Source organism: Actinia tenebrosa, unplaced genomic scaffold (assembly GCF_029948245.1).
Source record: "Actinia tenebrosa isolate PJP-AT-01 unplaced genomic scaffold, QUT_ActTen_1.0 PGA_scaffold9__36_contigs__length_13948895, whole genome shotgun sequence".
Classification (NCBI taxonomy): domain Eukaryota; kingdom Metazoa; phylum Cnidaria; class Anthozoa; order Actiniaria; family Actiniidae; genus Actinia; species Actinia tenebrosa.
In genome coordinates this window covers 9,588,519-9,612,945 of record NW_028292586.1, presented here as the reverse complement: position 1 = coordinate 9,612,945, position 24,427 = coordinate 9,588,519, and the positions used below count along the sequence as shown (strand labels likewise).

At 36.3% G+C, this 24,427-nt stretch overlaps 3 protein-coding genes and 1 pseudogene across 4 annotated transcripts in view; all 4 read right to left on the bottom strand.

Moving 5' to 3' along the window:
* Window positions 1-2,401: 2,401 nt before the first annotated feature.
* On the bottom strand, window positions 2,402-3,849 carry LOC148904750 (uncharacterized; annotated as a pseudogene).
* Window positions 3,850-4,929: 1,080 nt separating this feature from the next.
* Window positions 4,930-5,250, bottom strand: LOC148904749 (acid phosphatase type 7-like). The gene has a single exon (XM_089024497.1). It carries the CDS (start codon window positions 5,248-5,250, stop codon window positions 4,930-4,932), a length of 321 nt encoding a protein of 106 aa, XP_088880623.1.
* A 1,608-nt stretch (window positions 5,251-6,858) lies between these two features.
* LOC116303057 (uncharacterized) lies at window positions 6,859-16,919 on the bottom strand. The gene is made up of 6 exons (XM_031712501.2): window positions 16,272-16,919; window positions 13,629-13,834; window positions 11,550-11,747; window positions 10,237-10,478; window positions 9,711-9,882; window positions 6,859-8,989 (listed from the first exon to the last, which is right to left on the bottom strand). Exons 1-6 carry the CDS (start codon window positions 16,864-16,866, stop codon window positions 8,636-8,638), a joined length of 1,767 nt encoding a protein of 588 aa, XP_031568361.1. The 5' UTR covers window positions 16,867-16,919; the 3' UTR covers window positions 6,859-8,635.
* Window positions 16,920-22,604: 5,685 nt separating this feature from the next.
* The window catches only part of LOC116303058 (protein O-mannosyl-transferase 1), a 44,307-nt gene continuing 42,484 nt past the window's right edge, over window positions 22,605-24,427 (bottom strand). For both annotated transcript variants that reach the window (XM_089025158.1, XM_089025156.1), the window contains one exon: window positions 22,605-23,596. In XM_089025158.1, the coding sequence (XP_088881284.1) occupies window positions 23,419-23,596 (178 nt within the window). In that variant the 3' untranslated portion in view covers window positions 22,605-23,418. The remainder of the gene's footprint in view (window positions 23,597-24,427) is intronic.

Here is a 24,427-nt window from a genome sequence, read left to right as displayed (position 1 = left end):
TTGCAATCCTAGCATTGCCAGTACGTATGGGTGGTCTTGGAATCACAATCTTGGAATCACCATAGCACTCATTCAGGGCTGCCAACCCCCGAGATATTCAAATCTAGAGAATTGATAGGGAAGGGACATGACGTCACAGCGTGTCAAAAAGCGCGCGAAAAGACGTCTTTCGCTTTGTAACATTTGATGTGATTGGTTTATTTCTGACCAATCAGATTATCGCTTATATTACAATGACCTGCTTGCAAGAACAGTTTATGAGGAACGTTTTGATTTTGTTAGCGATATAAAATAACACAAACAACATGAAATAATTGGAATTTTATGGTTGTGAAAGTCTAGTCTCACAAGACAAGAAATGGTCAGCTTCGGGAATTATCCGGGAGATTTGAGACTCTAATCTGGAGACCGGGAGATACAGTCCAAAATCTGGAGACTCCCGGTTTATCCGGGAGAGTTGACAGCCCTGGACTCATTGTAATAAGTATTCGTAAAAATGTTTGTTTCGTAAGTCATGTGATATGTGACGTCACGCCATGTCGCGATGTCAGATGATTGATAACACAAGTCTCAAGTCTTCGTTAAGGCGCCGTTATGGCCAAGGGGCCACCAGATGCGTGTGCATGGGGCCACCAGATGCGGGTCATTAGATGTGGGTACGATGGGGTCACCAGAAGTATGTGGAAGCGAATTTTGTTAAAATAAGCGTTATTTAATTATTTGATGAAATGATAACATGCAATCGTTCGTAAGTCAAAACTACTGGCAAGGATCGGCGATAGTGTTTAGTTGTTAGTCCACGTGATATGAAACGTCACGTCATATCACGTGGTCAGATCACTCACATCACAAGGCTTACCCATTGTAACACGTTTCGTTACCATAGCATTTATCGTAATAACTATTAGCAAAAATCGGCGATGTTTTGTTCGTAAGTCACGTGATGTGACAGCGCGCCATAATATAATTAATAATAATAATCATACTGTATTTCAGTTTAGGTGGAGAATTGTGGAATAACTTACAGTCTCATCTATAACTGCAATCAACTCCAAAATTATTGAGTCTCAATCGAGCGACCATTGTTTTGATTTAAAAACAAGCTTGAATGATGTTGTCTCAGCTGAGTATTTTTTACATATGCTGTTATAATGGATTCCTTCAAATACCTTTCAGAATTTCTCAAGGAATTCCTCTAAACACATTTTCTCGTCAAATTGAATAAAGTTTGGTTTGTCAACTGCGTGAAGCTTGCTTTATCACTGCCGATCTCTTGTGTACCTATGACATCACTACGACTCTGACCAATCAAGATTCGCATGCTAAAATAGCTCAGACTAGCGCGCGGAGCTAAAAATAGATTTTCAAGAAACTTTCATGGGTCACAGGGATATGCTCTCTTACTTCATATTCTCTTGTAATAATATAATATATTTATATAGCGCTCATCTCCAAAATTGTCCAAGGCGCTTCACAAAAAATTACAATTGAATATTTACAATAGTTACAAAATGCTTACCTATTGATTATGAATAAAATGTAAATATTTAAGAGATAAAACTAATTAATAATTGCAATATATAAAACAAATCTAAGTCACGTAGTCTTTAAATATACTTCTTGTTATTAAGAAAAAGAGAAAATAAATGTGTCTTAAGTCTATTTTTAAAACTAGCAACTGTTGAACTTAAACGAATCTCTAAGGGAAGCCTATTCCACAGTCTTGGAGCAGAAAAGGAGAAGGATCTGAAACCATAAGTATTAAGCCTAGCTTTAGGCTCAACGAGGAGTTTATTAGAGACAGAGCGTAGAGAATAACTGGAGGAGCGATAGGTCAAAAGATCAGACAAATATGAAGGAGCAAGGCCATTCAAGGCCTTGTAAGTTAACAGCAGCAGCTTAAAAATGACTCGGTAGTGAACAGGTAACCAGTGAGAAGATCAACCAGCACAGGAGTGATACTGATCGAATTTCTTAGTGAAGGTGACAATACGAGCTGCAGAGTTCTGTATTCTTTGCAACCTCTCAACAAGATATTTAGGTAATCCATACAAGAGAGCATTGCAATAGTCAAGTTTAGAAGAAATAAAAGCATGAATAACTGTCTGAGCAGAATCGACGGTTAAATATTTACGATTATTTATCAATTGACACGGTTTTCTTTGTTATTCACAAGGCTTTATTTTTGTTATAACCCTCATTATAAATGCGAGGTCAATATATAGTTATTAACCCGGTTAATAACTATATATAGACCGTTCGCATTTATAATGAGCAACATTTGATAGAAAACCTTCTCAATTGATAAATAAAATACTTAATTACCTCGAACGTCGGCAATAAGCCCATACATCCCTCGGGATGTATATGGCTTATTGCCTCCGTTCGAGGTAATTAACTCTTACATAGCAGACAGATTCCTTAGGTGGAAGTAGGAGGATTTACAGATATTGCTAACTTGGAGTTCACCAGTCATACGGTCATCAAAAACCACTCCAAGATTAACAGCTGATAAACAAGGGACAATTATGTTCCCGCAGACTTGAATCTCAGTCAACAAAGGACAGTCTTGAAACCTAGAGTGGATACACATCAGCTCCGTTTTATCGTGGTTTAACTTCAGTTCATTAACAAGCATGCATTCAGAAATATCAGATAGACACTCTTCTAAAGATTGCCTAGATTGAGCAAACTGATCATTGCCTTTAAAAGATAAATAAAGCTGAGAATCATCGGTGTAACTTGATAACTGAGATTATGTCGCTTAAGAATATCTGCCGGTGGAGATGTGTAAAGCAAGTAAAGAACCGGGCCTAGTACAGAGCCTTGCGGTACCCCAACATCGAGATTGCAAAGGGAAGATGAACATTCATTAATACCTACAAATTGCTTCCTATTAGACAGGTAGGATCTAAACCAGCTTAAAACAACATCACCAATACCAAACCGATTAGCAAGTCTATCCAGTAAAGTATCATGAACGACAGTATCAAAAGCAGCTGACATATCAAGAAAAATAAGGATGACACAGTTACCAGCATCAATAGATTGAAGGATGTCGTTATGAATTAGAACCAAAGCTGTCTCAGTACTATGCATGGCTTTGTAAGCCGACTGAAGTGGATCGTGCAGATTATATTTAGTTAAATAATCATTCAACTGTTGAGCAACAGCCTTTTCAATTAGTTTAGAGATAAATGGTAGATTAGAAACAGGTCGAAAATTAGAAAAAACTTCAAAGTCAGCATTCGGTTTTTTAAGAATAGGTGTCAGTTTAGCAATCTTGAGAGAATCAGGCAATACGCCCTGGGAGAGAGATAGATTAATAATATTTATAAACACTGGAATTAAAAGATCAAGACATTCCATAGAAGAGAAGCAGGAATAGGGTCTAGGCTACATGACTTAGCTGTGGACCCAACTAAATGTGAAACCTCGTCATAGCCTAGAGCGTCGAAATTTCGAAAGACAGAAGAACAATTAACAGGAGTCTGGTTGGAGTCGAGGCTGAACAGGAAGAATTTTAAAAATGTCCTGTCTGATACGCTCAATCTTATTAGAAAAGAACTGGATGAAAGAATTTGCCAGACAGGTGTCGTCAGGACTAGGAGGGTACTGTAAGCTTTGTTTAGGCTGGAGTAGCCCGGACACAATCTTAAAAAGAGCACGTTGGTCATTTCCATTATCGGCGATAACACTACTGAAAAACTGCTGTTTAGAAGGAAACAGCATCTTGTTAACAACAGCGCATTGCCTAGAAAATAGTACTTTGTCTGAAGCAAGTCCTGTCGCTCTTCAACGACGTTCATACCTTCGCCTCACCTTTTTCACCATGTCACGTGGTCTCATAATTGACAACACAAGTCTCACCAATGCTACCAAGTTTCGTTACCATAGCATGCTTCGTTCCCATGTTATGTTCGAGGGGCCACGAGATGCTTGTGGGGCCAGGAGATGCGGGCCACCAGATTTAGGTGGCACGTGCTAACCCCTTCTCTCAACTTGTGCCAATGCCAGCGGTGCTAAAACGCGGGTCAGGGGTCAAGGCAGCGGGTTGCGTAGGGTAAGAGGTAGAATTTTTATTAATAAAACTGCTGATAAAATTCAATTTGCGTTTTTGATTTAATTTCAATTTAATCTTAGATTTTAATTGCATTTTTTTTAATCCGATGAGATCCATCTTGAACACACTAATAGAAGAAATTTGAATAAAACAAAATTGAATTGCAAAGCTGGTAAAAGTCGGGTAATTCATGCATTCGTTGTTTCTTTGAAGTAAAATAGCGTACGAATGGACGAATGGACGGCTTCGACGATACAGTGGTCATTTTGCCAGGTTGCGAAACAAAACAAAAAGGGCGGAAAATGTGTGGAGTTTAATGTGTTTGTTTTTCTTTTATGGGTAAAGGTGCCGTCTTTTGTTGTATTCTGTTGTGGTGAGCTGTTAATATCGACGTCATTACTGTAACAATTAAAGCTTCATTTTTCTGCCTGGACGCCCCACAATGCTTTGCAATCTAAGATGGCCGCCGTATCGTCAAATTTCGTCGTATTTCAAATTATCTTCGCGCGCCGTGTCCGATTCCCAAATTGCAATTAGAATTCCCAGTTCTAGTAGATTCTAGTTTTTGGTTCTCAAGCCATGATTTATTTTATGCGATCAAAGCTGGGATTCCTTTATTTTTCTTTAACTTCAAGGTAATATTCAAATTTGAACATCTCTAGAACGAGTAGCTGTAAATACCCTGTTAATTTCTGTTTCTTTACTTTGAATCACTGGCGTTAAATTCTGTGTCAAATTTTTTTTGATTTTTAGTTTTCTAATTATTTTATGCTAAAATAGCCAGCCGGCGCCTTTTAAAAAAACACGTTTTTTTTAAAACGACGATGCACACAATCTGGTTACTTAAGCAAACCCGCGTTGAGTTATCATTTTAATATCCAAAAACTGTCTGCAACTTTATGGTCGAAGTTTCTAATCCATTCCCAGTACATGGCAGTACTATTTACCACCGTTGCCCTACCATACCCATAATGTAATGCATGGTACTTAGACCATGGTCTGGGTGTCCAGGGCCAAGGAGCTATGGACAGAATATGACCAGCTGTGCCGACCACTACATACGTTGGAGCACCAGGAGTACATTTATCTTTGTAGACTGGACAAGTCCTCTCATAGCTGTGATAATGGCCCCAAAGAGTCATGTCCACGTTGTATTTATACAGAATATCTTCTAGTTCTTCCTTCATGTGGGACGCTACAATAGGATCTTTGCCAGGAGTCTAGCACGAAAATATTAAAATTATTGTCAATCTCTCGTCGTTTATTATTAAAGCGACAATAATCCTTGTATAGAAAGGACATGATCTTTATCATGGCTTTAAGGAAAGAGGGGGAAAGGTGCTGCATACATGTCGAAAGTTTCATTACAGACCCTTATATTCCTATATAGCATTATAGTTATTGCTTACCCTCTCCCCCCCCCCCCGAAATAATACACACACACCCCTTTCCCCAGTAGTTAACAACATTCTGTATCAAAGTAATAAGGGGAAGCATAATTTAGCATGTTTAAAGATTTCAAATGCATTAATCAGATGGTCTTGGTTGTTTCCAGGCTTAAATGTTTCCTAATAGGAGCTATGGATCAACGCAGACTTACACGTTTTTGCAATCTGTCGTCGATCATGACTGAGTCAAGGTAGTGTGAAAACGTTACATATATGCTTATTGTATTAACCAACCAAATCAAATTTCAAGGCGATAGATATCAACGAATGAACGATGACCGGTCTCATAAAATGGATTATGCCAGAACCCTCGTTCTTGCCGCAGGCAAGTAGAAAGGCAGGCTCTGGGTAGAGATTGTGCGGACATATTCTACAGGGTTCCTGTGTATAATCTGATTACGCATGCGCACGTAAGAGGTTGTCAATCAATGCCGCCAAATACTCCAGTTTCGCGTTCTCTGTTGTTAGGTACACGTGTTCCAGTGAAATGTTTGTATATTTGAAGTTGAATGTACATTCTTTACTTTAATATTGGTATCTATTTGTGAATATTTAGACATTGATTCGAGGCTAACCCTGAGTAAATGAGTCTGTGATCAAGGAACACAAAGGTAATCTGGAGCTTGAAACTGCTCCATTACCAAAGTGTGATTGATTGGAGGTGAGGCTGTGTATCACAGTTGTATCGCTAGCTGCTACGATTCAATAGGCCTTTCCCGAATTCGCTTGACTGATCACGAAACAATGGTTTCAAGTCGAGGTCGAACTTGGTGAATAAAAGAATCAAGTTCAGTCTCGACTTCAAACCATTGTTTCGTGGTCATCCAAGCGAATTCGGGCAAGGCTCATCATAGGTAAATCAAGCAGCAAAACAAGTTTCTAAGGATTTCAGTTACTTTATGTTATCACTCATTAGGAGCATTTCAGCTCTAGGACTAGTTAAAGCTGTTTTTTGTTTTGTTGTCTGTTGTTTGCTTGTTTTTGTTTTGAGATTAACCCTTTTTCATGTTTTTACTTAGGGCTTTTAGGCACATAAATTAAGCGTTGAGTGTTAATGTTGACTTTTGGTGGGAAGCTAAGAGCAGGGCTTCGCTAGAAATTGTTAAATGAATCCTGGAAATCGAAAATAACTACTTATACTAACAAAAAGACGAAGAGAATAGAAGAACAGATAAAATAAATGAGCAACTTGTCATTATCTACTCAAAAGCTGCACAATCATCGTCTCTATTGGCAATGGAATTCTAAGTACGTCCAATGAGCCATGCTCCTTTCATTTCAATGAGGGACCAGACATTAAGACAAAGTGTTTCGTTATATAGCAATTAAGAAATATTGAGAGGTCAGTTGACGAAATAAGAACTTTATTTACCAGCGTTTTTCACTTTCTGGTCACGTGTACTTGTTTGTTTTTACCATTCCTTTCACGTGCAACGTATTTCCTGACCGGGAAATAAGTTATTTATTTCCCGGTCGGGCGACCGTTCAGGATACATTTAGATTTAGCTAGTGTCACTTCGTAGTTATATCGGAAAATTTCGTAGCTATATAACAAAACAGCACAAGATGTAAATAGACGACTCGCACCCTACCTCCCTTAAAACGAGCAGTTTTGTCAAAATAAAAAAACAAGAATGAAAAGAGCATCTCGGCATTAGTAGGGAGGCGGAGTGTCAGCTCATAATAAGAGAGACAGGAGAAATGGTATTAGATATAAAATTGAATGTTTTATTTAACACTTATTGACTGATGGGAAATGCGCTGGATGGCAAAAGCTTACCAGCTAACACTTTTCCTATACAAATCCTTGTATAATATATGATTTTATATTTGTCATTTCTTCTATAATCAACATTTGCCCTCTTACTAAAGTTGAGGTGCTCTTTTCATTTCTAGTTTTACCGGGAATGGAGTCACGTGACCTATTGGTGCAAATCGTCTATTGTGACCAATGAGCGCGCCGGATTTGTTATATTCACTCGTGTGAAAATACTAATAAAGATTTATTGTGAAGATACCCAGCAGCATATCAGTTCTAGTTTTTTTTTAAATTGTTATATACATTATTTTAGTGTTAATATATTACAGTTATTACAATGTTATATGCATTATTACACTGTTAAAAGTTACAAGGAACTAAATACATATACACCTATATACATATATATACACCTATACGTTGTCGGTTGGATATTTGAAATCAGAAACCTGAGACCGATTGGATTTGTGGGGGACTGAGTGCATGTTTTCTCGTTAAAAATTTAATATACACTTACCCACATAGTTTGCCAGTGCAGGTCATTGCTCAAAGTTAGTTTATCAAGATATTAACTTTTTGCAAACTACTAATTAAAACCACAAACAATTTACAGCTTACAACCCACAATTCCTTTCTGTCTCAGATTTCAGATATCCGACGACGTTTTTTGAAATAGGTGTATATTTTGCGATTATTCGACGAAGGCGAAGTGATTATCGATGAATATTTTCCGAGCCACGAGTCTTCGACCGATAATTTTAGAATTGAATATCAGACAAAAGACGAAATTCAGCATTAAAAAAACGTTTAGTATTACTTCCGCTCTGAAAAACCTCATGATTGCCGCTCGAGCAGTGAATATCGTCTCATAATCACTGGTCTCTCGACCAATCACAGCGCACGAAACTCTAATTTCAAGTCTAAAATTATACTAATAGCTTTTATCATTACATCATGCAATATATATTATCGACCATTCTTAAAATTATCTTGAATGCGAAGCTAACATGGAAATACAAAAGAAATGCCTCAAATTCCATTGTAAAAAAAAAAGTGGTTTCTTTTGTATTTCTATGTTAGCTTCGCATTCAAGTTAATTTTAAAAAGAATACATTATTCTAATAGAGTTATAGTCATCAAAAACTGCCAATAACCTGAAAGCCTACGACGGGTTAGAATCATCACGGGAAACTTTCCATATCCAACGAGTAATGCTTTTAAGTTGAAGTGAAATTTGGACGTTTGCAGATAGATTAGGGTAGATTTAACGACTTAAGGCCGTTTGCGAACAAAGTCGTTTTGTCAATTTTCTGAAACTATATTATTGAAAATGGAAATCTGAAATAAAAAATGGGGGTCACAGAACTATTTAATGAGCCAAACACGGTCTTCGACTTTCCCATTGAGGTTAAGCACGAATTCCCACAACAGAGCCGAGCTGTTAGTGACTGTAACTCTTCCATATCCAAAATTTGATGAGTGGTAAGCTGACCATTTTCTTTCTGGATCAGGCCATGGATCAAATGTTAAATCATAACCAGCAGTACCAATGATTATATGGGTGGGAGCATGAGGTGTACAAAGCTGTTTATAGACAGGGCATGTGCGTTCATAGCTGTGGTAGTGTCCCCATAGAGCCAGATCAACTTTGTACTTCATAAGAACATCTTCTAATTCAATTTGCAAATGAAGTGCGATAGTTGGATTTTGTCCTAACACCTAAACACAAATAATCTAATGTTAAGGTTATTTAGTTAATTAGCAAATGAAATATTTAGGGCCGAATTATGAAGGGCACACATTAAAACAAACAACAACAACAACAATAATAAATGAATTACATGACACAGTGAATTAGCGAAGAAAGAGAGGTAGTAATTAATAGGATTACGGTATAAAAATGTTGCATAGGGTACATAGTCATTTAATGAGAAGTAAAAATAGCCGATAGAATAGCCGAAAAATAATCTGGAAGCAGAAGTTTCAAAAGAAAGGGGACCTCTCTTTTGAAAAACCTCTACAAGTGAGGATAAAAGGATACGGTACTAATAAAGAAAAAGAAATGAAATATGGGCAATAATCAATCGATTTCCTTTAAAACGGAGATGTTCATTATCATGTAAAGAAGTTACAGTCTCAGCTTTATCCATTCGCGCATGCGTTCCTATCAAACCTCAAAACTTCAAGAATCTTCAAACCTTGATATATTTGCATATTATGTTTGCATATTATAACAAAAAGAACCAGTCAAGGTAAATGTGATATATCCTCATACACTCAATTGCAGCTACTTATCTTATTTAACCCCTTGAATCAAAACACACAAATGATATTGTATTTTGTGTTTTGCACGGATACAAGGTCATGGTTCTTTCACATTAGATTTTGCATACCATTATATATTATATGTACTAAGTGGGTTATTCTTTTTAAAACTTACCAACTGACTTGTGTACATTGGTCGATGTCCCATAAATACAATCCAGGGTGTTATGGTATGATCAACACTTTCAAGATCATTAACCAACCATTTATACTGCACGGAACCTTTAGTAAAATTATGTTCTGTACTCATCATAACAAAGTGCACACTTCCATAATCAAAGCTGTACCTATTAGGAGAAATTAATTAATTAATAAATAGCTTATTGTTGAATGTAAAAATGCTAGAATCATAGGATACTGAGAGAATCGAGCACTAACTAATAGCGGCTGTGCAGGAGATTAAAACCAAGAAGTGCACTTAGGGAAACGACCCCATCATGCTGTCAATGAAGCTTGTTCCGGTGCCATCAATAAGCAAGTACTTTCTTATTTGCTTTAGAAGGGGGAGGATTTCAATTTTCCCGATCCTGTCTTCTGTGAACCACACCATATCATACCCTTCTTCCTCTAGTTATTTTTCTTGCATAAATTGAATCCCCAATTTCAACCATCGATTACCAAATTTAAACTAATCCACTTACCACCAAAGTGCATTTCCATTATCAGGCATATGAAACCGCTTGTACATTGGAACTCCGCACTCCCCCCCTGAGTCATCACCAAAATTGCCCCAGGAGGGATGAAAACCTTCTCCAGGAGCACCACTAGGATCTTTTTTGCCTCCTGTCGTATGGTCCTGTTCATGATTACCAATGCCAACCATATAGGGCACTAAGGTTGAATAGGGCTCTATCAGTGCATGCCATTTATCCCACAAGTATGCCTTTACATTCAAATGAAATCATACAACGGTTAAGTTACATTGAAAACGTTTTTTTTTTAAAAAACGGAACCTCACTCGGTAGTGAAAAATTCCAATTTATTATTATATTGCTTCATACACTGGAAAAATCTATCGATTTGAGATGTTGGAAATATGCTGGAAATAAGTTGGAAGTCTATGTTGGAAGTAGGTTGAAAATATGATGGAAGTCACGACTGCCATCTGCATATTGTAGCATTGTTAAGAATCACTCACCCAGTATTCCTTTTTTTTTTTTGGTTCGGTAAATTTCTTTTGGTTACCTTTTTTCAATTTTTTGGTTCTGCAAATCATTGGCTGTGCACCTCCCCTGCAAGATCCCTGGTTACGCCGCTGTTATAGTGCATCTATTTTGTAATTATACTTTTGGTACTTGTGATATTAATACTAAGGTATTGCCTTAGCATTTGATGAAGACATATTCGAGTAATTTGGCAAATAAAAGTAGCCAGTTGTAGGATCTGTACTGAACCTGAAAGTACTCCAAGGTACTCCAGTGTTTTGTCAAGTATCTCTACATTTCTTTAATTAAAAGAATAAAAACGCTGAAAGGTATGACATAAAAGTATAATTGATCTTTTCAATTTCGAAAATATTAATGTTAGTTGTTTAAATGATTCGTAATTTATTGACGTCATTTGTTGGTAACGTCTTACTACTCTTCCCAGTAGACCGTCGTAGCGTCTGTTATGTTATCCGCAAGTACATTTCAAATAGACCACGTGAGGCCAATGTCGTACCACGAGGACAAGTTTTTTAAACCACGTGATTAAAATTTGACTGACTTTTGATCACGTGGTGTAAATGTACTTGCGGATAACATAACAGACGCTACGAAGGCGATTAAAAAATCACAACTACCTCGGTCTACTGGGAAGAGTAGTATTTACTCCAGTTGTCGGCCAATCTAAATCAGAAAGCGGGGAAATATATATTTTTGGCAAAAAGCGCTTTGAACGTAGCCAGAGGGTTTCCAAGAAAACTCTTTCAAGACACCTTGGGCTAGCTATCTGCTATATACTAGATACTCACATATCCCCTTGCATAAGAAATATCACCAACATGTAGAACAAGTTCTGCTCCGTTTTTGACTTCCTCTAAAGAATACCTTGCAGTAACGACTGCACCAGGAGATGGAGACACACCCATGTCACCATAAGCAACAAATTTGAATGAGACATTAGCTCCAGGTATAGGGGCAGCAGTGAAATTGTACACCTTACTCATTGCCTGAAATAAGATGAAAAAACTTCAATACTACACAAGTACCATCGAAATAATTACTAGATTTTAACTGAACTGAACTTTGATTGACGGTCGTTTAATGCTAGTCGGCCAACGAGACATCAATCTTCGTGGGTTACGCTTCAACGATAATAGAAGTACATGAACTGGCTATTTTAAAAAAAGCCGGTTTATTACGAATTTCTCGCGCGCTGATTGGTTATTTTTTATCGTGGATAACAGGACTACAAGAAAAGCTGTCGTCAACGGGCGCGCGCTCTCCCGGGAGGTAGGGGGGGGGGGGGGTACTCCCTTATATTTACTATACGGGGACGTTCGAAATACGAAAGTTCGACGTTCGTAATACGAAAGAGTAAAAAATCGATATATAATGCACTAGAACAATTTTTTGCGCGCGCCTTTGTTTTCCTATATAATTCCCCTATGGTATCTTATGTCGCTCTTATTATATATACTCTTATATGAGAGGAAAGTACAGTCGCGATCTTTGACAAAACAACACACTTTAAACCACGATTCCATCGTCCTCGAACTCCACAAAAAACTTGATCAAAATGATCCCTACGATGGGGGATTCATTTTTTAAAAACTCTAGCCCTATATGGGGTGGCTGGCGGTGGGTCGTGTATGCGTTACAAAAATCCTGTGCGGGAAATTAGCAAGGTCGTCGAGATTCGATTATTTTACTCTTTCGTATTGCGGAGGACATTATCTTGACCTCGAATTAAAAATGAAATAATTATTTAGTTTTTCCGATTTTACTTTCACCATTCACTTTAATCTAAATTAGAAAACAAATTTACAACAGTTTTTTTGTCTGTTAGTCTGCTTAGCAGGCGTTTGGGGGTAGTTTTTCGCTACTTTCGCTTAAACTAAAAAAAGGGACACGTGGGGGCGGGGATAGAGGAAAAAACCCCTCCCTACCCCCTACCCCTAATTTGATTTTTTGTTCTCGCCCCAGTATTTACGCACCATGACGAATGATAACACGAAAGATAACTTATCACTAGTATAGATATCGATACCCTGGGTGCCAGAGGCCGTGTGGGGCACACGGCCTCTGGCACCCAGGGTAAGATATCGAGGAAATAAACAGAACACTACGTGGCCGCTTGGATATACGAATTTTATCTTCTCGTGTTAAATTTAGATATAGATATAGAGGATATTACATGGGCGCGCGAAAAGATACGAAATTTATCTTTGAGTGTTGAAGAGATCTCTCACAAGTGAGCGCAGCGAACCAGTGACAGATTTTCAACACGAGAAGATAAATTTCGTATCTCCAAGCGCCCATGTAATATTCTGTTTATTATATATATTTATCCATAAAATCAACTTAACAAGCTTTTTATTATTATAAAAAGTTCTTATTTATAAACTAATACCTTAAATACACATGGTAACGATATTATAACATGTTATTTTCACATGTGAAAATATCAGTTTTTCGAAAAGGAGAAATATAGGTATTTTATGGATAATTATATGATAATCCCAATTATTTTATAAATATCAATTGAACACTCGAAGATAAAATTTGTATCTCCGCGCTCCCATGTAATTCCTCTATATATTCAATGTAACCCAAAACTGCCTGCTATGTAGGCTGTGTCTGTCCTCTTATTGACGATAAATTTCGTTATCGTCGTAAATAAAGTGTATCTATCTACTGTATCTATCTTTACTTGATTATTAATTTATGCAATGCTCAAAATATGGGAACAATATTTTTGCATGAAATAGGTAAAGCTTTGTGGATGTCACCCTGACAATAGTCTCGCAGTAATTAAAAACAACATTAACGCTCCCAACTTGTGAGGGTTCTTATTTTATTTCATTACTTCCTTACTTATTGTTACTGACCTCTGCAGAACCATACTGGTAAAAGTATTTGATTCCAGGTTTCAGACCAGTTAACAAAACATCGTGAATATAACCAGGGTCTCTGAAACCTAAACCACTTGCAGGCTCTCCACACATATCCTCTGCTTTGTAGGTTGAAGTACTTCCAGTAGCCTTAAAGATAAGACTAGTTTCATTCAAACCATAGATCACAACAGGCATGGAATCTGGCAAGGAAAAATAGTTGATTATAAACATTATTGTTACAATGAAGGTTTTCATTTAGAGCTAACTGATAGAGAATATAGTACTGAACTGCAGGACAATGTTTTCCACTATAGGGCCCATGGTTATGTTATTTGAAAGATATAATTTAAGTTCTATTTATTTACTCTCAGGTAAGGTGAAGCAATAGGTATTTCGAAAAAACATTTTTGCCAAACCCTTTTATGTAAAACTTCTAATATTAGCTTACACACTAGATGCGGTGAAAGATCCCCAATAGGGAAGTCAAGCAGTGATTTTTAATGTGCATATCATAAGGTCTACAGGATGCCTTTGTTGTTTAAACCCTTTTAAAATAAATAAAAATGGTGTTTCTTATTCTTTGATATCTCTTTTCGTTGCTGAGACGTTCAATATAAAAAGTACAAAATGATGACGTCATTAAAGGACACTACTACAAAATTCAAATTATCAAATAGAGAATACATCCGGGAGAATTAGAACAAATTGACTGAAACATATGTTTGTTATGGTGGGGTAAAACAGTCAGTTTGTATGTTTGAAGGTGTTGCCATGAAAACACCTTTGGACAGAAATTAAAGAAATTTCAATTTTTGGTTTAATTTTTTGAATATCCTTTTCATTTCAAGTCAGATAAGAGGACGAATAATAACTTAAAGGGGGGTGCTAGTCACCCAATCCATCCATCCACCCAATTTGTTGTAAACTTTAATGAAATTGACATGATAAATGTATCATCTACAGAAAAACCTACAGATAATGTATTTATCATGTCAAGTTCACAAGCTATCAGGCTGGGGAGACTGGCTGAATGTTCTTAGAAAAAATGTATAATAAAGTGGTACCTCTATTAAGCGGCCAACCTCAGAACCAAGCCAAGTGGCCGCTTAATAGAGGTTGGCCGCTTTCACCAGATAACCAAATAATGGCTAGATAATGCTATTATTGATTGTGTATTAGCAATTTGACTATGATTATGACAACATTTGACTTAAATCATTTTGTAACTCTCTATAGAAACTCTTTGAGAACTTTCACTGTTGCACTGTAATTTCTGCTGAAACTACTGTAAAAATGCTTCTCAAAGAACCACCATTGAATTTTGACTCGTAATAGCATCTTGTCAGCTTGTCACAACAAAGATTAAAGAAGAATTTCCTGTTGTTATCAATTGTCACAACATTTTCTGTCACCAAAATGGTAATAAGAATCATTAATAGGATTTTGCGGTAGCTTAATAGAGGTAATAATAGCATTTGGGACCGGAAAATAGTGGCTGCGGCCACTTAATAGAGGTGGCCGCTGAAAAGAGGTATACAGTACTTGAGTGACAAATATTTTGGGACTTTGAAAAGTGGCCGCTAAATACAGGGCGGCAACTTAATAGAGGTACCACTGTAATAGAGTGCAATGTTATACTAAATCCATTAAATAAATAAAAATTGTTAATGATTAATATTGTACTGTAATTAAGTCACTATCACTCAACATACAAAACACATAAAACTGGCATTGGCTCAAGTGGTTCAACAATTTATTATTATTATTATTATTTGAATCAAACTGATGGGAGGGGGGGGGGGGGTATTCAGGCAAGGGGTGGGGATTTGACAGCAATCATGTTCTCCTGGTTGAGAATTTGATCACAACCTTGTCCCATAGGTCGTGATATTTGATTTTTGAAAGCGCTCGGGATTCCTGTGGTAACATTCTAAATCAATCAATCAATGTATTGCTCATTTCTCTTAGAGAAACATTCAGCTCTCACTCTACTCAAGTTCAACTACTTTGAAGCCAAGCTATTATGGTTGCGTCTAAAGCATTCTTTCAGAATCTGTGATGGTTGATATTCCTGAAATCTTTGGTAGGTTGTTCTTATCAATGTTTTTATTGGACGGCCTTCTTTTGTTGCTTGTATCTATAAAAGATAGCTTCTTGATATATCTGCGGTTCGAGGAGCGTATTATATGTGCAAACCATTTTAGTTCTTGTTTTACAACAAAGTCCTTCAAGGGTGAGGTCAATAAGCAAAACCTCGGACCAATGAGCTCAAAGAAAAAGGTGAATAAATCTTGTTTTTTCTTAATATTTCTTTCACACTCCATCGCAAACATTGCTCATTGCGTGGGGCTTTTTGAACAATTTGATTGACAATTTCTTCCCTACCCTGGGGCATTTTTAATTTTGGTAAGAGCTCTTTTTCAAATCCCCACCCCTTGCCCGAGTATACCCCCCCCCCCCCCCCGAACTTGAACCTGCCCCAACTTGAACCTGCCCCAACTTGAACCTGCCCCAACTTGAACCTGCCCACAAATTCATTCAAATTCAACTGACAATGAAATATCATGAAATATATTACATAAGCTTGTATATTATATATTTAGGTGCAAAAAAGGGAACATGAATTTTATAACAAACCTGAGCCTGAATTCCACATAACTCTCATCTCATTTGGTTTTCCGGTTAACGCCAGGCGTCCTTGTAATGGTTGCATGTCACCACCAAGAAATCGAATAGTATTACTGCGAGCTGCTAGACGGGTGCTCAAGCCATCATGTTCAAAGTAGCGCATTTCACAATTTACTCTCATATTGAATAACCTGAACTTGATATTTCCTTTTCCAGTCTTTAAATCCGAATCGGTTTCATTCAAGAAAAAGTAATCCAAATAAGCAGAGTTTATATCTTCTGGAGGGCAGTACAATGCAATAAAATCGCCTTCACTCGTATTTGAAGAGCTTCTCCATGTCACAACCACTTCTTCGCCATTATCGACAATTTCTGGTTGAATTCGAAGAAGGTTGACTTGATTTTCCGCCTCGACCTGACTTGGGTTCAAAGGGACGTCAAAATATTTCAGCCGATACTGAGGACTACGTACATCCCGAAGTGATCCATCCGGGTTCAATCGACCAAAAAACGTTGGAACAGAATGGCAAGTACAAAAATATGGAATTTCTAGGAAACTCCCTATAAAAGCAAAGAAAATGAAAGACTGACTTCCAAAAATCATGACCTTCTTATATAGTGATTGTATGCAATAACACTAAGATAAGTCTTAGACAGGGCGAGCGTAGCATCACGGGACAAGATCAACAGGCTTACCACAGGAAACCCATGCTCTGTATTATGAACTGTGTGAGGTCAAATTTCACAGATTCTACAAGTTTTTGATGCATGATACTTACAATCGTTTAGTATTTTCTTAGTGTTTGTTTACAAAACTATAAAAATGATTATAGTAACTTTTAAGCGGACCTCCATTCTTAAAGTGCCCCTAATGCCTGAGACGACACTTTTAGTATTGATTCTACATCAAGACTCAAGAGAATATGTATACATGAAGTGAATAGCTGAATGATAAAACATTTTCATATGTTTTGAGCGATGCATCTTGACGATATCAACGTTTACTCGCTGTGGTATCACTGAGATATACTGAAAAATGCAAATACTAAAATAACTTGTCCAAGCAAAAAGTATTTAAGAGAGAATTCTTTTCGTATTCAAGCAGTGAGCGCCAAAAATTATTTTCTTGAAGAAAGGCTGTTGTGCAAGGCCAAAATCTTGTTATTCAGAAAGTTTAAGAGGCTATGTCTGTAAGAATCAAACATCCAGCAGCCAAGTTGAAAAAATCGATTTTTTTCATATTTGGTCCAAAGATGTGGAATACCATTGCAATAAACGTGCTGATGTTCATTTTGAATAATTTCACTTTTATTTTGAGAAAATCGTGAAAATCGATTTTGGCCGTCGGTGCCCTCATTTCAGCCTAAATCCGAGGTGAGAATGGTAGGTCTGAGAAAGGCGCTCGCGTATAAAAATGAAGCAAACTAGAGAAGATCTGTTTTTGAAATAAAGTAAAGGAAAGATTAATGATTATTTTAAGCTAAAAAATGAATGGAAAAAATGAAAACCACATGCGTTGGAACTAAAGAAGAACTTTGTCAACAAATTAGAACTGCTAAAACGTTCAAGATTTCTACCTAAGGATATCTTACGGAACTTCTACTTTAGAGTAATTTTGCCCTCTGTAAAATATGGCTTAGTTTTATGGGGTTCGTGCTGTAATTCAGAAATTTTCAATTCCATTGAGAGATTACATTGTAGGGCAGCTAGGATTATCTTCAATTTACCCAAAGATATGGCGTCATCTGATGTACTTGCATTTGACAAATGGACAACAATTAAGTTAGATTATAAATTAGAAATATTTAAGATTTTTCATAAAGCAAGCAATCGTAGTCTACCAGAATCTTTATCAGAAAGTATTTTTATAAAGCGCAATAGTAAATATTCTTTACGCGGAAATGAAACTCTCGCAATTCCAAGGTTTGAAAGCAGATTTTTAAAGGACTCATTGGTGTATCGAGGCTCAGTTCTATGGAATCTAATAATTTGTAATATTGATAAGGTAACACATTCAAATTTTAAGGACATCAAAGTACAGCTCAGTGCCAAGGACTATTTTATAAATTTCAATTTTGACTCTACTGCCTCGACGTCTCGCTTTAGAAAAAAGGACTTTGTATATATGTAACATTATTTTTATTATGGAGTGAATGTAACTGCGCGGGCTGTTGGACTCGCTATGGGTGGCGGGTGCTGTTCAGATGAGGTGAATGCCTATTGACACGGTGTTCACCGCATTTGTCTGTGTTTTCTGCCCCTGGCGGGTCTAATAGCTTGCGCAGTTTGTGTATGTGAATGTGTGTGAGAATTATATATAAGATATTTAAAGTTATCTAAGTTAATTAGCTATATTTTTACAGATTCATACTTATATTATATTTATTTATTTAATTTATTTTATGCACGACCCCACAAGCTTTTAGCTTTAAATTTTATCGTGTTTAAATAAAGGTATTCTATTCTATTCTATTCTAATGGGGAAACGCGTTCTAATAAGCGAACACGAACGTTTTGTAAACTACATTTTTCGGGTTCTCAAATATTCAAATTTCACCCTTTGTTTGCAAAGCGCATTTTCATGTGCACCGGGTGTTCGGATTTATCTGAAATTCCAGCCATAATACCTTCGAATGTTCAGCAAAATCATATGTAAAATTCAGCTTGGGTTATTCAATGAGCGCTTTATACGAAACTCTCGAATTCAGAGAAATTTGCGTTGTTTGAGATCGGCATCCGACGAAACCTTTTTGAGGCGAGACATAAATATATCCTTAATATATTTTCTTGGTGTTCAGTTCTGACATTTGTTTTGATATTATTATTTGTCGATTGAATATTGAGCAATAAATTTATTTTTTTGCTCTTTTTCGACATTACTTTAAAATGCTGTTACTTAAAAATTACAATTTAAAACAAGCATGTAAACACACGCCTCGGCACGATCTATATGACACTTATAAACAAGCCCATATAACTTCAGAGTTCTAAAAAGAGTTACATTTATGTCCAGATTTAGGACATTTAGACTAAAAAACACCGTGAGATCCTACCTAAAAGATAAATTGCTTGATTATTGTTCATACCTAGTACTGAATTTCGGCTTCTTTAGTTTTTGCTCGTCGTATACTTAGACAGTAATGCTATGTTGGTAATCATAGCAAGGGCCGTAGCTAGGGGGGTGGGGGGTGGGGGGGGGGGGGGGGGAGGGGGAGGGGGAGGGGGGAGGGGGAGTAGTGGTGATCCAAAAGTTTGACTAAAGAGACTAAAGGCTCGCTACGGCCCTTGCAATGATTACCAAAACCCGCTTGACTAGTAAGAACATTAATTTTCTTTTTACTGCTTTCTTATTATTTGGATTTTCAATTATAAAACCGATTATGACAGCAGGAATTTTCAAGAGAATAGATATTCCATTTACGCCATTACTACATTTCACAACTGAACCAGCTAGTATTTTTACGATGAAGTCTGGAGCTGAGGTCCATAAGCAAAATGAAGAGCTGTTAAAATTGATCTTGGGCTTCCTCGAAATGAAATTTATGAATCTAAAGAAAATACGTTGCAAAATTAGACAATTTTCTAATCCTCAGCAAGGAACTGTACGTAAAATGAAGTCACCCGGCCTCTGCTGAAATGCCAGTTGGATTAAAGGTAAATTACGCATTACTGTCCAAGTATTATACGACGAGCAAAAACTAAAGAAGCCGAAATTCAGTACTAGGTATGAACAATAATCAAGCAATTTATTTTTTAGGTAGGATCTCACGGTGTTTTTTAGTCTAAATATCCTAAATCTGGACATAAATGTAACTCTTTTTAGAACTCTGAAATTATATGGGCTTGTTTATAAGTGTCATATAGATCGTGCCGAGGCGTGTGTTTACATGCTTGTTTTAAATTGTAATTTTTAAGTAACAGCATTTTAAAGTAATGTCGAAAAAGAGCAAAAAAATAAATTTATTGCTCAATATTCAATCGACAAATAATAATATCAAAACAAATGTCAGAACTGAACACCAAGAAAATATATTAAGGATATATTTATGTCTCGCCTCAAAAAGGTTTCGTCGGATGCCGATCTCAAACAACGCAAATTTCTCTGAATTCGAGAGTTTCGTATAAAGCGCTCATTGAATAACCCAAGCTGAATTTTACATATGATTTTGCTGAACATTCGAAGGTATTATGGCTGGAATTTCAGATAAATCCGAACACCCGGTGCACATGAAAATGCGCTTTGCAAACAAAGGGTGAAATTTGAATATTTGAGAACCCGAAAAATGTAGTTTACAAAACGTTCGTGTTCGCTTATTAGAACGCGTTTCCCCATTCATTTTTTAGCTTAAAATAATCATTAATCTTTCCTTTACTTTATTTCAAAAACAGATCTTCTCTAGTTTGCTTCATTTTTATACGCGAGCGCCTTTCTCAGACCTACCATTTTCACCTCGGATTTAGGCTGAAATGAGGGCACCGACGGCCAAAATCGATTTTCACGATTTTCTCAAAATAAAAGTGAAATTATTCAAAATGAACATCAGTACGGTTATTGCAATGGTATTCCACATCTTTGGACCAAATATGAAAAAAATCGATTTTTTCAACTTGGCCACGGATTTTCGATTATGTTTGATTTTTACAGACATTGCCTCTTAACTTGTTTGGAAGTGTAGATGACCGATGAAGGTGTAGTTATACTAAAACAATTAACTGCCTCAGCCTCAGTGAATATCGAAGACTCGCGTCTCGGTAAATATTCCCCGATATTCACTTCGCCTTCGGCGAATAATTGTTAAATAATCTGAGTTTCTCGACCAATCAGCGCGCGAGATTTTCAATATTCACTTGCGTATTTTTTACTAAAACACAATAATTACCTCCAGCGATAATCCAAAATGGCGACCAGCCGCTTTGTTGCTGTTTCCTAATTTTAAATGTGTCTTTTATCTACTTCTTCTTCTTCTTTTTTTTATTTTTTGTTGAAAGAATCGCCTGTGTATTTATATTAAAACAATTATTCACCTCAGGCTCGGTGAATATCCGGAATAATAAGCTTAATTTCGTTTCGGTTTTGGTTTGTGAAAATAGAATAGGTAGCCAAGAATGCTTTAACCGCTTTGAAACAAATGGGAAGTTCTAAAACACCGGGTAATTATGTTTCGCCGAGGACTGGAACTAATTGCGCGGACATGAATCCCGTCCAGTCCGATTTGTACGCTTTGAAATTACTTCTCATACTTATTAATAATTCGAGAGGTTATTTGTTTAGGATTGAAAGACTTAAGAGACAGATATGTCCCTGAACTGAATTAATTTGATCCAATCCAAGGACTTGAACAAAATTAATTCAGTCCTTTCACAGGACTTTATCAGGTTTCAAGTACCATCATGTGACCCAAAAAATAGCTCAGATAGGCTAGTTTACATATGAATTATTAATGAGTATGAGAAGGATTGACAAAAGTAATGAATTCTAATGGATCATGTGAACAATCTGAGACTTCAGGATAAAGATTTCACGCGGTTGGCTGGATTAGTACACGCAATGATTCTGAAGGAATGGAAAAACGCGCTGAAAGAAAGGAACATAATGCATAGTGCGAATGGACAACCAACGAGGTTTTTGACGTTAGACAAAAAATTTAAGTTGGAAAAGGTAGAAACAAACCAAATTTATCAATGTCTTATCACTCAAAGGTTTAAAACCCCGTCATCCCAAACAAATGTGAGTAAGCGTATAAATCAGGACATTAAAAACATTCAACTCGATTGCAAAGTAATATATAGAAGAATCTATAAACTTTCAATTACAACTCATACTAGAGCTTTTCAATTTAAAATACTTAATAATATTTTATACCTAAACCGCGACCTCTGTCGTTTTAATATAATTAATTACCCTACTTGCTTATAAGCTTACTTTTCTTCACAATACGTGTCACAAACCCTACATACAATTCAAAAGTATCCTTAATCCAACAAACTATAAACGAATAAAAAGTCAAACCACTAGAAACTTATTTCATTCAACTCAAGAAAGCCAAACATGCTATTCCACAGTGCAGATAGTGTAATTTTCTTTAAAAGATCAAATTTACAAAAAGCTTAAAAGTTCAAATGCAAAGGCAAAATGATTCGAAGAAAATACTCGATCGAAGAAAATACATTATATATTTTTCTCAAGGGTAGATAAGCAACAACAAACTATGGAGATTATAGAGGGAAATCGTATATAACATATAATAATTTTCATATATATATTCATAAAATAATATTCAACTGATTTCAACTTGGGCTGACTGAATATTCCTGAGGAGAAAAACTGGAAACTACAAAAACTAAACAGTTTGATTTTATTTCATTATGAAGTTGAATAAGAAACATCTATAATCTATCTATAACATCTATAACACGACTTGGTTTTGCATGCTGTTATCAATGTCTATTATTTTCGAGTACAGCAAATCAATAACTATATCATATTTTTATGCTTAAGGTGACTGCCTACTTTTGGAAATTGATTTAAGCTTTTTTTAAAACTTCGATTTTCCGAATTGAAATTTAATGCTGATTCCAAATCTGGAAAGAAAAATAGGGTGTCCCGAGCTCGTTTTCGAGATAATCAGCATTTAATGGAAGCCTACGCACGAGCTTTTGGAGTAAAAATTGCGCCACCGGAAGTGATTAGAAAAAAATTAAGATTCATAAGATAATAGTTATTTGCAGACTCTATGATTGCACGAACGAAGGCTAGTCAATCCTTCTACAATAATACATGGATATTTTCGACAAAAAGACAGAGAAATACATTAATTTGTCATATTTTGTAGTTTCGGTGCTCTTAAAAAATCTCATAAAGTCGAACAAAAAACCCTACAAAAATCTATTTTTTCACGTGTTCCTGATTTAAAATTTTCCTAAAATGTTGATATAACCTAGATTTTTATGAGTTTTTTTCGAATGAGCTATCAAAAAATATAGAGTCCCGTGCAAAATTTGAGGGTTTTGCCCTGTTGAAGCTCAAAACGCGTATGGTTCTTCAATAAAATCTTGTAGATTTTTCAGCGGTTTTTGAGCGCGCGCACATCGTGGGCTCAAATCGAACGTTCAAAAGTAGGCAGCCACCTTAACAAAACTTTACGGTAAGGTCGGGTCACGTGTTTGAGTGCGATAACATATCCCATAATGGCAGCCATCGTCGTCGATTAATTTCCGCTGACGTAAGTGCGACATGACCATAAGTGAAAGGACTGAAAACATGGTATGTAATAACGACAGCCACACATAGCAGAGTACACACTGTCAGCATGACATACCGAATATAACGATTCCTGGAAAACAAAAACATTTTAATGCATTAGTTCGCTACAAAAAAAAACTCTATCATAAAGTTTCCAAGTACACCAAACAAATCTTGATGAGTTCTATAAACACGATGCATTGTGGTTTAGTTTCGGTATAAGCGACACCATGGTAAACAAAAGATGTTTACAACGAAGCTAGAGCCCAATCAATGTTTGCTATCAAAAAGGTCTATGGCGTCTTTGGATTTCGTATTTTAAAAAAAGTAGCCATTGCATGATGCAAGTTTAGCAATTTCGCCGGTCTTTACACAAGCCAAGGCCACCGAAACAAAATTTCATACAAAATTTGCCAATCACAATTGAATATTTAACTGTAAAATCTGCACACATATTCACATATTCATGATATATTACTTAATCATATCCTTTTTGTAATCACTACCAAATCCTGCAATCTGATTGGTTCAAAGGAGTGCGATTAATTCCCAAATCCATCCATCTTTTTGAAATAACCAATCACAGAAAATAATTCTTTTATTCAGCCAATCAGAAAAGAGAATGAAACAAGCCTTTTCAACGCGTTTGCAAAGTGTTTTTCTCCGTGAATTGGGACATTTTCACACTTTTTGATAGATTTTTTAACAAAAGAGCAGAAAAAAATATATATTTGTCATGTAGTCATGTAGTCATGTGTATGATTACAAAAAATAAAATGATTAAGTGGTAATTGAACTTCGTGTCGTGCAATTTTGGACCAAAATTATACTTAAAAATCAAAATAGTGATTAAGAAATTGTAAATATATTGTAATCACTCGTATGATTTTGGTCCAAATTGCACTCCACTCAGTTCAATTAC